We start from the raw sequence: 12577 nt of genomic DNA on the forward strand, positions 1-12577 counted from the left end.
CAGTATTTCTCCCCTTTATACCATGGGGGGACCCTTGTAATAATTTTCAGGTCTTTGGGAACCCCCTCCTATAATTACTATATTCGCAGCTCACACTACATTATTGTGGTAGGGGACTTTCTCTGACTGCAATAAACTAAAAAATAAAAAATAAGAAACCCATACAGAAGATCTAAGAAAATATAAATAAAAAAGAAAAAAAATTATTACTTCCGCCACACACAATATGGCCGCTCAGATGCCCTTCGTGAAAAAGCCATGACGTAAGGTGAGAGCTGATGTCACGTGACGGGCGCCGGGGTTAGATCCGCTTAGCGGCTGCGGCTCATTGTTTCTCTGCGAGAGGTCAGAGGTCACCGGGGCGGTGTGTGACATCACTCCGGTGCATGTGCGGAAACAACATGTCTGTGCCGTTACTCACCGACGCTGTGACCGTACCCGGAGGGGAACGTGAGACTGCGGCGGTAAGACATTACTGAGCAGACATTGTAAGCAGGGCCGGTGAGCGCTGTGACTTGTTAGGGCGGGGCCTCCTTGTATTAATATTATTATTATGTGATATTATACTGCACCAGCCCGCTCATTTCATGCTCCTGTCCTTTCTGCCAACAGGTGATTTTCCTGCACGGCCTGGGGGATTCGGGGTAAGTAGATGATGTGATGGTGACCGGAGCCCCATTGTGTTCTGCCGATAATACACAACTGATTGCTGATCTGTGCTCACACACTGCCAGATTTACATGGATTTATCATAGTAAGGGATCCCATTATAGTCAGCCATTATATCTGTAAAGCCCACTACAGACATCACATTCATGGTTGTTTCCAGTGATAGGAGAATGAACACACAGCACTCTTCTATAGAGAAGGAAGGACGAACAAACAGCACCCCGCTGTGCTCTCCTCCATAAGAGAGTACATCGCTTGTCCCCATTAATTGTTCTGCCGGGATGGAAAGATTCATAACATTGGGGATCACTTTACACAGGCTAGATTATTGTCGCCGGCGATGAACGATTGTGATCATGTGAGGCAACAATAATCGAGTGTGTGTGCAAGGCCTAAAGCGTACCTAATCTCAGAAATTTTACTTTACATAAAAGGGTAGACAATCCTTTTATGTAAGGTAAAAATGATGTTTGTTTTTTTTATATGCAACACCCTTAAAAAAAAATAAATAAAAGAAAGGTTGCAGCACTGCTCCCAAATTCTTAATCAACTAGGCAATCGAGAAAGCCTTCCTGGATACAACCTATGTCACGCATCCCGAGAATCTCTTGAATGCTCCTTCTGCGCATGTACAAGCATCTGAAGGAGCCCTTTCGTGAAAAGGGAAAAAAACTGCTGATCTCACATATGCGCAGTGAGATCGGCAAGTTTTTGTCCAACCTATATCACCTGATTTCGCTCCTGGGTCAGGTGACGTAGGAAAAAGAGGCGAAGATGGCAGCTCCCGGTGCCATTTGAGATATATATATATATATATATATATATATATATATATATATATATATATATATATAAAATGGATAATTTGATGCTACACACATATCCTTGCATTTTATAGCATGGCTAGTAATCCATATTTTTATGGATAATTAACCTCGACCCTACAGGGGACATGTACAAGTCACTGTAAATTCCTGTAAGTAGAGATTGAGGTGGTCCCTTGGCCTGTAGAAAATACACAGTGCAAGTTTACAGCGTACCAATTGTTTAGTTTGAAAATGTAAAGTTTTGGCCCAAGGGGGTCAGAAAGTTGAGATATTAACAGCAAACAATTTTTATTAAATAATCCGTAAAATGACTAAGCTTAAAAAAAAAATGCAAGCAGTAAGGTTTATTTTTTTGTAAGAGATTTCCCCTCTACAACAGGGTAAACATAGCTGCCTGTTTGCAATTTTTCATGTACACAATCCTCACTCCATTGCAGGCTCTGCCCTCTTCACCCAGTCCTTGGTTGGTTCTTATGTCATCCAGCCTGCCTAATCAAGATGGTCAAAGTCCTGTGCATGGGTGTTGTGGACATTCATTCATACCCAACATTGGGGGTGTGCCATGTTAACCATCGTCATACACTAAGCTTCATATGTAGTTACAGTCTGACGTGTTTGAATATACTACTTGTGGATGTGTTATGTTATTGGTAACATATAGAAATGTTATTTGTGGCTAATCAGTACCCTGCAAAATGTACATCAGTGTTTATATTCCTTCTGAAAAATAGCACCGCCACTCCCTAGAGATTTGGAGTGATAAGTGTCACTACTATGCTGATCGGTGAAAACTCTACCAAGAATGTGTTTGGTTATCTCTGTATCTAATATTTGGCTTTCATATTAATAAACTTGTTTACACTCTTGTTTTTTGCTGTTTAGACATGGCTGGGCTGAAGCATTATCCGCTATTAAACTGCCCTATGTGAAGTACATATGTCCACATGCGTGAGTATTAGTTTTAATATTTTTTCTATAAAATCAGAACAGTTGACATATTTTTATTTTGTTCAGGAATGGAACATGTGCATTACTTTTGCATACACATTTATTGAATTTTTTATGTAATAGCTTGTTACATTACATAGCAATTATAGCATGAGGACACACAGACTACAATAATGCTGTACAGTGAACTGGTTTACAAAGCGGAGTTAGTTTATGTTTATAGACATAATTTTATGGTATAGTTTACAGGGTATAAAAGAAGAGCATTTTATTTAATACCTTATTCTGAATGCAATTGTTTATAACATTGTTTTTGCAATGTATGGACAATTCAGGGGATGTATGGATATTTAGTCAGTAAACATTTGTTTTAGTGATCATTGTGGAAAATATACTTTTGTTGTGTGAAATGATTGATCATTAATCATTAAGGGCCCATTCCAGCTATGGCTGTTGCTGTATTTGTGCACTACCATGCATTAGGTTTTGCAGCCAATACATCTAAATTGGCGGGCTGATCCACTGCACAAAATGTAGTGCTTATTTCACTTTAAAAGGGCAATGCAATATTCTGCGTTGTTCATTTGCACTGTGGTGATGAATCTGAGACTACATTAAGAAGGAATAGCAACTCATGCATATTTAATTAACGTGCATGTTTCCTCACACACTACTGGGAAAGAGCCCTTAATGTAAGACCAGCATTAGTCTTCATTAAATAGTAAATGTTCCATAATGTGTGTATTTTTTTCTACCTGCAGACCTCGTATTCCAGTAACTCTAAACATGAAGATGGTGATGCCAGCATGGTATGTAATGTGTTCCTAAGTTCATCTCTGTCACACTTACAGAAAGTTCTGATTCCAGAAGATTTTTCTTGTTTTTCTGCAGGTTTGATTTGATGGGGCTGAGTCCAGATGCACCTGAAGATGAGGCAGGCATTAAGAAAGCTGCAGATAGCAGTAAGAACCGACTCACTGACACATAACTAATGTGCAGACTGACTCTTACTCCTGATTATACTTGCAATAGTTGCTTGCATTACCTTTTTTTTTTTTTTTTATACTTTAATTACTTTTTATAATTGTTTTGTTCTAGTTAGGTTTAAACAGGAAATGTAATCTGATTTCATTCATTTAATTTTTTTCTAAACATTTTCACATAAAACAGCTAACAATGATAGACCCCGAGCAGTTTGTGTCATGTATGCTTACGTTTTTCATATCTATCAATACAAAGCAAGCAGTTAGACTCTAGTGTATAAGCATAGCATCTCCTAGTACAGCGGTCACCAACCAATGGTCCTTGGACCACTGTTGGTCTGTGGCTCTGGCCGCTGCACCCCCCATCGGGATCAGGAGAAGAACCCCGCTGGAAGGGTGTACCGGCCAAAGCCGCGGACCATGTCCCCTGTACGGATCGCAGGCTCAGAGGGGTGAGCGGAATGTGTCTCTGGATACAACCCACCCTCCCATTGGGGCGTCTTCCCCTTTGAGTGACACACGGCTCCCCGCGCATGCGCGGTCCAGAAGCTGAAATTATTGGTCCACGAGGTCGGAAAGGTTGCCGACCACTGTCCTAGTATGCAGGCAAGCTATCCTGCTGTGCAATGGGCAGTTGTGGCCTTTTCAGAATGGCCCAACAAATACCTGTAGTGCCTATTTTTTATAAAGCAAAATACCAGGCAGATGGGTAAATACACAATGAAGTACATTTATATTTAGTGTTTTTCCTTATGATTCTGACCAGCCATTCTTGTGATGCATACTGGTTCCCACACAGTACATGACACAAGTATTTTTAAATAAAAAAATAATTGTAAGTTCAGTGTATTATGTAAGCTCTGCTTCTCTGGTTTATTTTATGGCAATCAATCATTATCACCTCTGTTCAAAAAGTAGAGAGCTGACAAGCATAAGAATATTCTCACTCATCATTGGAGAAATGTGTATCACAAGAATGGTTGGCTAAAATTTAAAATCCTTTAACATCTAAAACACAACAGATGTGTGTATTAAACAGTTTTAAGTTCGGTTATAAATTAACTGTTAAAATGTTATCCTCTTCACCATGGTCATCTTGCTTTATGTGGGTGATTAACGTTTGTTGATAGATATTCAAAGTTATTGATGTTACTTTTTCTATTTCAGTCAAGAGTATTATTGAGCATGAAGTGAAGAATGGAATTCCTGCTAATAGGATTATTCTGGGAGGATTCTCTCAGGTACTAAAGTTATAATACTGTGTATTTTCAGTGGTTATATTAAGAGGCATATTTTCTGGCTTTTGAAAGAAAGAATAAAGTTGAATTTCAGGCAGTTTAAAGTAACAAATTATTGCAGTTGTATGTTATTTTATTTTAAATATTTTTGTATTCTGATATTCATTTCCTTTCATAGAAGCTAATGTGCTGTATGCGCTTGTGTTAAATAAGGAACAGAAAAGGGGGAAAAAAACTGGATGACTTATCAGTAGGAAGGGACACCAAAACATTACATAACTTTATCATATCTTTATTGAGATTTGGATATCATAAAGTACTAGTACAAGCTGGCAAACAAAATATAAAGGAATAAACAAACACCAAGGCCACTAAAGTTTTGGGCAAAAAGACAAAGGTATGAAGGAAAAAATACATTAGATTGTGAGCTCTTTGAGGGACAGTTAGTGCCATAACTATGGACTTTCTAAAGCGCTGCATAACATGTCGGAGCTACATGAATATTGTGTAATATAATAGAAACCACTGACGTTAAAATCAAAGTAGTTATTATTCATTTCCTGGATATATAGAAAAAGCTACAACCTGGAGGAGAACGACCCTTTAGAGGTCAGTTTAAATTCATTTGGATCCTCCCTACAAGCTCACAGAGATTAGCAAATCATAGTCCTTCTGTCACAGCATATCTAATTCTCTACAGCCGAAATAACATAAGTACTAAACCTAGACTTTGTTAATAAAAGTGCAGGAAACCAGGCCTACTCTTAAATTTTATATATATATATCCTCTTAATAACGCATTTTTTCCCTTTAGGGTGGTGCCCTGTCCTTGTATACTGCATTGACCTGTCAACATAAACTTGCTGGAGTAGTTGGACTTAGCTGTTGGCTACCTCTCCACAAGACATTCCCTCAGGTATTGTTTATGAACTTAATTTTTCTACATAGAAATGTTTCCTGAAAGCATGTGGGTAGAAAGCTGTATGTTGTAAATTGGTAAAATTGGCTAGTTGAGCTTTGTTCTCTTTTCACTGGATAGATTGCTGTACTGTCTTAGCAGATGCATACTTGAACTTACCTATAGGCATACATGGTTTATTTAATGTCAGCGACATGCTATTACAGTCATCTGCTTGTTTATATTCAATTTCCAACCAATCAAAAATCATTTTTTTTCCTCTATGGAAAAGGGAATAGCGGTTTTACCAAAATGAGAATTTTTACCCACTGACAAAATTCATGATTTATATCTATTTAATTGTAGGCCGCATGCAGTGTAAATAAAGAAATCTCCATCCTGCAATGTCATGGAGAGGCCGATCCCATGATTCCCGTCCGCTTTGGAACTCTCACATCAGAGAAACTGAAGTCTGTAGTGGCCCCTTCAAAAGTCCAGTTCAAAACATATCCTGGAGTGATGCACAGCACTAGTCAAGAGGTAAGGACTTGTTTGCGTCATCAAAGAGTGAAAAAAATTAATTAAATTATTTAGTTTTTTTACTGTGAAAACATTCGCCAGCTGATGTTCTGTGATGCAGATTTAACCTACAAACCAGCCTTTTTCCTAAAGTAGGAGAAACTTTACAGTCTGGGAATTTATTTTCTCATATAGAGCAAGTGTATGTCAAGATATCTGCTGCATTCAACATTATTTGAAATTGATGTTTGTGTAAAAAGCTCTGCAGCTTTTCCTCTTTCTAATAAAAACTTACTCTGTAATGCTTAGTGGCGAGGTTTCTCTTAAATATCACAAGCGGATCTTTGGTATTAAGGAGCTTAACTAATACAAATTCCTCTTAGAAATATCAGGCAATCTGTCAGGTAAACGCCCCCTGCAAATGCCTGATACATTCATCCTGGTAGCATCTGTAGAGATCATATATCCTCACACAAAGATAGTTTGCAGTACAACTAATAGACTTGAGATTTACTGCTCCCACTCACAACATAACTTTCATGTAGCACAGGGGTGTCAAACTCACATACACAGAGGGCTGAAATTGAAAACTTAGACCAAGTCGGGGGCCAAATTTGAAATTTATTGAAAAAAAGTAGGAGGAAGTTTACTAATTCATCCATAACTAACAAAAACAAACCCGTCTACACACACTTTAGGGTTGAAAAAAAACAAATTTCTATCTATCTATGCAGGCTGTGTATTGTTCATCCTCTCACATCACAAGTTTGTCTGACACTAAATATTACACCATGCAGTCTCCAATGGATTGAAACAAACACAATGCCCTTGGTAGTCAGGCACCATGTGATCAATGCCTAGGCTTTGTGTCACATGATGGATGTACAGGAACTTAGAGTGAGATTCCTGCTTTGAAATGCTACATCAGGGGTGTCAAAATCTGGCCCTCAAGGGCGTTTTTTTTTTTTGGCCCCCCAAAGAATTCCAAAAATGACTACATCTGGCCCGCCAGCGTTACCACCGCACATCATTATTTTCAATACATGGACTAATGTCTATGTATTGCATGTATTGAAAATAATGATGTGCGGTGGTAACGCGGGCGGGCCAGATGTAGTCATTTTTGGAATTCTTTGGGGGGCCAAAAAAAGTGACCTTGGGGGCCAGATTTTGACACCCCTGATGTGGCATTTCAAAGCAGGAATCTCATAAGTTTGTACAAACAGATAATATGCCTGCCCCATGTTATATACAGATTTAAAAAAAAAAAGTACAAGAATATTTAAAAATGGAAAACAATGTACAGTTCTTTCTCTTCTAATTTGTTTTTTTAATCTGATTGTAGGAAATGATGGCAGTGAAAGACTTCTTGGAGAAGGTGATCCCACGAGTGTAACTCACAGATTTCACTGCAGGAAACTGCCATTAGGCCTCACCTACAGTGTTTCTTCCCTGAACCCCTGTCCTCCTATCCACACACCCCCACTCTGCTGGTTAATGATACAAGTATTATCTATCCTGCCAGATTCGATTGGAGCTGTTTAAGGTACAGGGTGGGGGTTGCTGCTCTCGCACCCATTCCATAATACCTGCATAAAGCAGGCCTTGTCATTGCTGCTTCACAGATACTCCTAGTGTTACATTTCATATTGTTCTGCGGTCACAGTTATCTTACCTGTTGACAACAGAAAGCCATCATATACCTCAGGAGCAGCTGAGTTTTGAGATGTGAATGTACCTTAAACACTCCGTCCTTTCAGGAGCAGAGCTCAGGGCCACTACAGCTGGTACTGTGGCCCAGTGTAGGTATTTTTCACAGTCATCTGTCCCTGCTCTGGACTGGTGTTATGCTTTTGGCCTTGCATCCATGCTCTTTGAGCTCTGGTCACGTATTTGTAAGGTAAAGCATGAACAGGGATTAATGTACCTTCTAAAACAGCATTACCGTCTATATAAGGTTTTTTTTTCTTTTTTTTTTTTTTTTTTTTTAATTCACAATAAAAAGCCTTCTACCCATTTTGATCTCTGGTTTATTTACATACTTTAATAACATAAAACATGATTCATTTGCAGCCTCCTTGATCTTTTTTTTTTAACGTTACTGTGACAAGCTCTGAGCGCTTTGCTGATTATGGGACAGATGATGTGTAGTGCTTCTATAAATGGACTGGAACTGCACAAAGTTGTCTCCACTATATTGGCTGGCTAAAGAATAATAAAATTTGAAGTTATGGTTTGTTGACTTATTAGGTTCATATTTCCAAAGGTGTCTTGGAAAATAGTAGTATGAGAGAATTGGAGGTATGGTTTCTCAAAAAATGCATGCAGTAACCACTCCTGTATTTTATCTTAAAAGTATTCCTGTGCAATACTGCATATGTGAATTTCTCATTCCGTATGGATCTGCTAACATTTGGGGAAGCTCTGATATTAGACACATCTAAACACCCTCCAGGGATTTCAGTAAAGCAGATGATGGCAATAATGTAATAATGTACATTCATTCCTGAGAAGTAATCTGCCTGCCAGGCAGTATAACAAACTTTGTCACCTATTTAACCAGGTCTTGTCCTTGCCCTTAACCTGTGAACAGTGAAAAAGTCTAAAGAACTTGTGATGAAAGTCAGTGTTCAGGCATTTCCTGTTAGTAGCACAACTGAGAGATGGTTGTCACTCATTCTTGTTCTTGCTAAAAACTTGGAGGAGATCAGCACCAACAGAAAAAGTTGAAAATAGATATTTTATGAAAAAAATATGGTATTTGTTATGGTTCACAGTAGATCACAGTATTTTAAAGCTGAAATGCACCATCAAGTGTATTGGCCAGGGGAAGAAATGTTTGCCACACAAACTGCACAATAGGGGCTATTTCCTGAACAAATATAATTTGGTTTCCAATGTGTACTTCCAGGTTGAAACACTATATCATAAAGATATACAAAACCTACCCCATAAATACAACATCAATTACTGTACCTAATATGCATATTGTACATGAGACTGAGTATGTGAGATCATAATATGCGGATTAAGGGCAAGAAGAAAGTGAACAATTTTACCATTGATAAACTCCCATGGATCATTCAACCAGCAATCAGTATAGGTACAACCCAGGTTCGGATAGATAACTTTTACATTCAGTAATAAATATTAGTTGATCAAATCCAGATAGATGCTGAGCAAAGTTGTACAGATTTACAACATCCTATCTATCAGTTTCTTATCAAAGAAAAGCAACCCCAAAATATGATTCTGCCACCACAATGCTTTACCATAGATGAAAAGTAATGCATGGTAATGCAAAGTTTTTGTTTTTGTACCAAGTGTACTTTTTGGAATTGCAGCCAAAATTTCCAACCTTGGTCTCATTAGACGCTTTTGGGAGAAAAGGCTTCCGTCTAACAACCTTACCTCATTACCTAAACATATGGAGAATACAGGATACATGTAGTACACAAGCAGTACTTGCCAAAAATTCCTGCAGCCTCTTCAGTGTTGCTGTATGTCTGTTGACAGCCGCCGTGGTCAGATTGTTTCTTGTCTTTTCTATCAATTTTGGATGGATGTCCAGTTTTTTGCAACATCACTCTTTCATATTTTCTCCACTTTTTGAGGACTGGCTTGATCGTGTTCCATGGTACTGTATATTAAATGCTGTGGAATTGTTTTGGACCCTTCTCCTGATACCTTTCAACAATGCCATCCCTTTGATGCGTTGTTGGCCCTCTGCAAACCATGACTTTCTCTGTATTTGGCAACTGAGTAAATGTCAGGAAAATCCTACTAGTACAGCTGCACTTTTTTGTAGTTGATCAGTCTTATTAATTGAAGGCGGATGTGTACCCAAGAAGAGTGAATGCCGGGGAAAGCAGATGCCGGCCAGGAATCTGTGTGCGAGCATGCGGCTGGGGGTTTTACCGCTTTTACATTTAAAAATACTTAATATTCATACCGCCAGGAAGGTTAACAAAGTATTAGTTAAGCGGGTGCAAACTTGTTCAACCAGAATATTGTATATTTTTATATCTTTTCCATTAATAGATTTGTTTTTTAATTGAATTGTACAGGTTATACATCACACTAAAGTTGGGAAAGGTTTTGAAATTAATATTTGTGGCCCTATTTTTTACATTAGAAAAACCTGGAATTGTAACGGGTGTGTACACTTTTTATATCCCCCGTATATATGCTCTGTATAGACAAATGAACTTTTCTGATCATTATGTGCATATTAGGTGGGAGGACTCCTGTTGTTTTTTGTCATTTTAATTGGTTTTATGGGTTAGAGCTTGTATGTCTTTCTATATATTAGAAATTTCGTTCTGATATTTGATTATAGTTGTGCAGGGTCTGTATGGTAGTAGTCCATGCATCCACACAAATCCTGCTTTGTATGTGAGCTTTGTGCACGCAATCGCCAGACACTTCCTGTATAGCATGTGATATTTGCTTTACTTGCATATATTTTCAGGAAACAAAGTTTTGCATGCTGCCAATTTTACCACACTTTTTCCTTTTTCACTGGCTAGGTATTGGCCAAATCTTTTGAAAGTTATCATCTTAAACAAAAGTAAACCTCAGCTGACACAGTCAGTAGCTCTATTTGCTCACTCAGTCACTGTTGTGGAATAGTTCTACTAAACCTAAGACAAACAAATTGCTAATTTGTTTTGTTAGGAACTAGAACTTCTACTAATTATTTCTTGCTAACATGTATGTCCATGTGTACACACCTCACATAGCTGAAACAGGGGCAATAAAGAATGTGTAAGCCCTGACAGGAAAAAACTTATTTTCTTTGAACTAAAAAGAAGAAACCCTACCCTATGTTATTAAGATGAAATGGGGGGTCTCCTATAATCCTCTAGGTTTTCTGTCCTAGTATGATAATACTGCTGCTTTATAGATAATGTACATTTAGTGACTATTGTAATCTTGGGATAGGAATCGCATCACTGGCAGGATAAACAGGTGCAAATTAAGGTCAAATTGCTTGAAAAAAGAAAACAAATGCAGCCAACACTGGAAAAGGCTGAAAAAAAATGTTGATCCATTGCTGCCCCATGCATGCCACAACCGTATCTACAACATTGTGGTTAGCTATGCCAGGTTAGATTCATCTCTGGAATCTACAAAAACCCTCTCTATGGTAAAGAGTTGACAGGATTGGAACTACATATTCCTGTACAGTTCCTGTTCTGGTGTAAAAATAAATTTTATAGATACTAGGTCCTCACAATCTGGTGGTGTATTGTTAACAAAATCACCAAATAAAATTTAAAAAAGAAAACAAATGCAGGCACAACAGCTAAGGTCTGCAAAATATCAAATTGTTTGCTTCCTTTTAGATCTACTTTTATTTTGCATTTTTTTTGTATGGGCCAATGCAGGTCATGCCCCTAAAACTCTTTGGGTCTTTTTTACCAAACTATTCAATGCAACAAATTTGTTTGCTATATTGAAACCAGAGATTTCCTGTGTCTGTGCTCATTTGCTCCTGCATGAAGTGTGCACAAGCCCAAGAAATAAGTTCAAAACAGCTGCAATTATCGATCCTGACTACTTTTAGTAGCAGAGTGAAACCGATTTCCACAATCCAATACATTAGTACCTGTTTAGTAGAATATCGTTATAATAGTAAAAGCACTGATATTTCAACAAACAAATAACAGTTAAAGTACTCCTTTTTCCTGATCTATGTGTCAAAGGTTTCGTAATCCTAGCCATTCTTAAATTCTCTTCTGCTAGTTACCAGGATCAATCTCTATTCCTTGCTTAGCAACCTGCCCATTAGATATTGATTAGCTGACATTTATAGCTTAATTTCTGTACTGCCACAATAAACTGCTTAAAGAGTAACTACATGTGTCAGCTGACTGGGTGTGCAGGGTTGAAAATATGTTAAAATTACAAATCTTGGCAGGTGAAATAAATTTGCAGCATGTATTTTAAGAAGCTAACACACTTCACAAAACTTGCTTTTGTTGATCTTGTTTCTTTATTTATAGCCAGCCTTCAATGCACATTTTGGGCTCTATTTATAAATCAGGGAATCAGACATTCCCTCCTTGTGTTTCAATGACAGTAATTGATTCCCATGAGGGAATATCATAATCTCTGTTTTTAAATAGAGCCCTTTTTTTTCATGCATTTGTCCTTGTTTGCATGTTTTGTCATACTCAGCGGCAGGAACGTTAGATTTAGCTTTCTATTTGCATTGGGATTCCATTGGCAATGTAAGCACACAGAATAGTGAATACTTTACTTACTTGCAAAAGGATAGTAACAGTACTATGTGGCCAAAACTTAAGCCCCTTAAGTACAATGCCAAAAGTCATGTAAAAGGCAGGAACCACCTTATGAAAAATAGGACTAGGCCTAGACAAAATTAAAAAGGGTTCCTCATACATTAGGTTTGACAATTCAGACATATTCCTAGATGAGGAGATAGCAACAAGTAAATAACCTTATAGACCATGGACATGTTTGAATGGG

The 12577-nt window shown here is 37.9% G+C and overlaps 1 protein-coding gene across 2 annotated transcripts; it reads left to right on the plus strand.

Annotated features, from left to right (window-relative positions):
• The first annotated feature begins 277 nt into the window (after positions 1 to 277).
• LYPLA2 (lysophospholipase 2) lies at positions 278 to 8098 on the plus strand. 2 transcript variants are annotated; one of them, XM_072417686.1, is made up of 9 exons: positions 278 to 464; positions 613 to 644; positions 2379 to 2444; positions 3206 to 3253; positions 3336 to 3406; positions 4595 to 4668; positions 5480 to 5581; positions 5930 to 6103; positions 7428 to 8098. In XM_072417686.1, exons 1-9 carry the CDS (start codon positions 387 to 389, stop codon positions 7476 to 7478), a joined length of 696 nt encoding a protein of 231 aa, XP_072273787.1. In that variant the 5' UTR covers positions 278 to 386; the 3' UTR covers positions 7479 to 8098. The 2 variants fall into 2 exon arrangements, with proteins under 2 accessions (XP_072273787.1, XP_072273798.1); XM_072417697.1 differs by having other exon boundaries at positions 365 to 488.
• The last annotated feature ends 4479 nt before the right edge of the window (positions 8099 to 12577 follow it).

This window comes from Pyxicephalus adspersus, chromosome 1 (assembly GCF_032062135.1).
Source record: "Pyxicephalus adspersus chromosome 1, UCB_Pads_2.0, whole genome shotgun sequence".
In the NCBI taxonomy this organism is placed as follows: domain Eukaryota; kingdom Metazoa; phylum Chordata; class Amphibia; order Anura; family Pyxicephalidae; genus Pyxicephalus; species Pyxicephalus adspersus.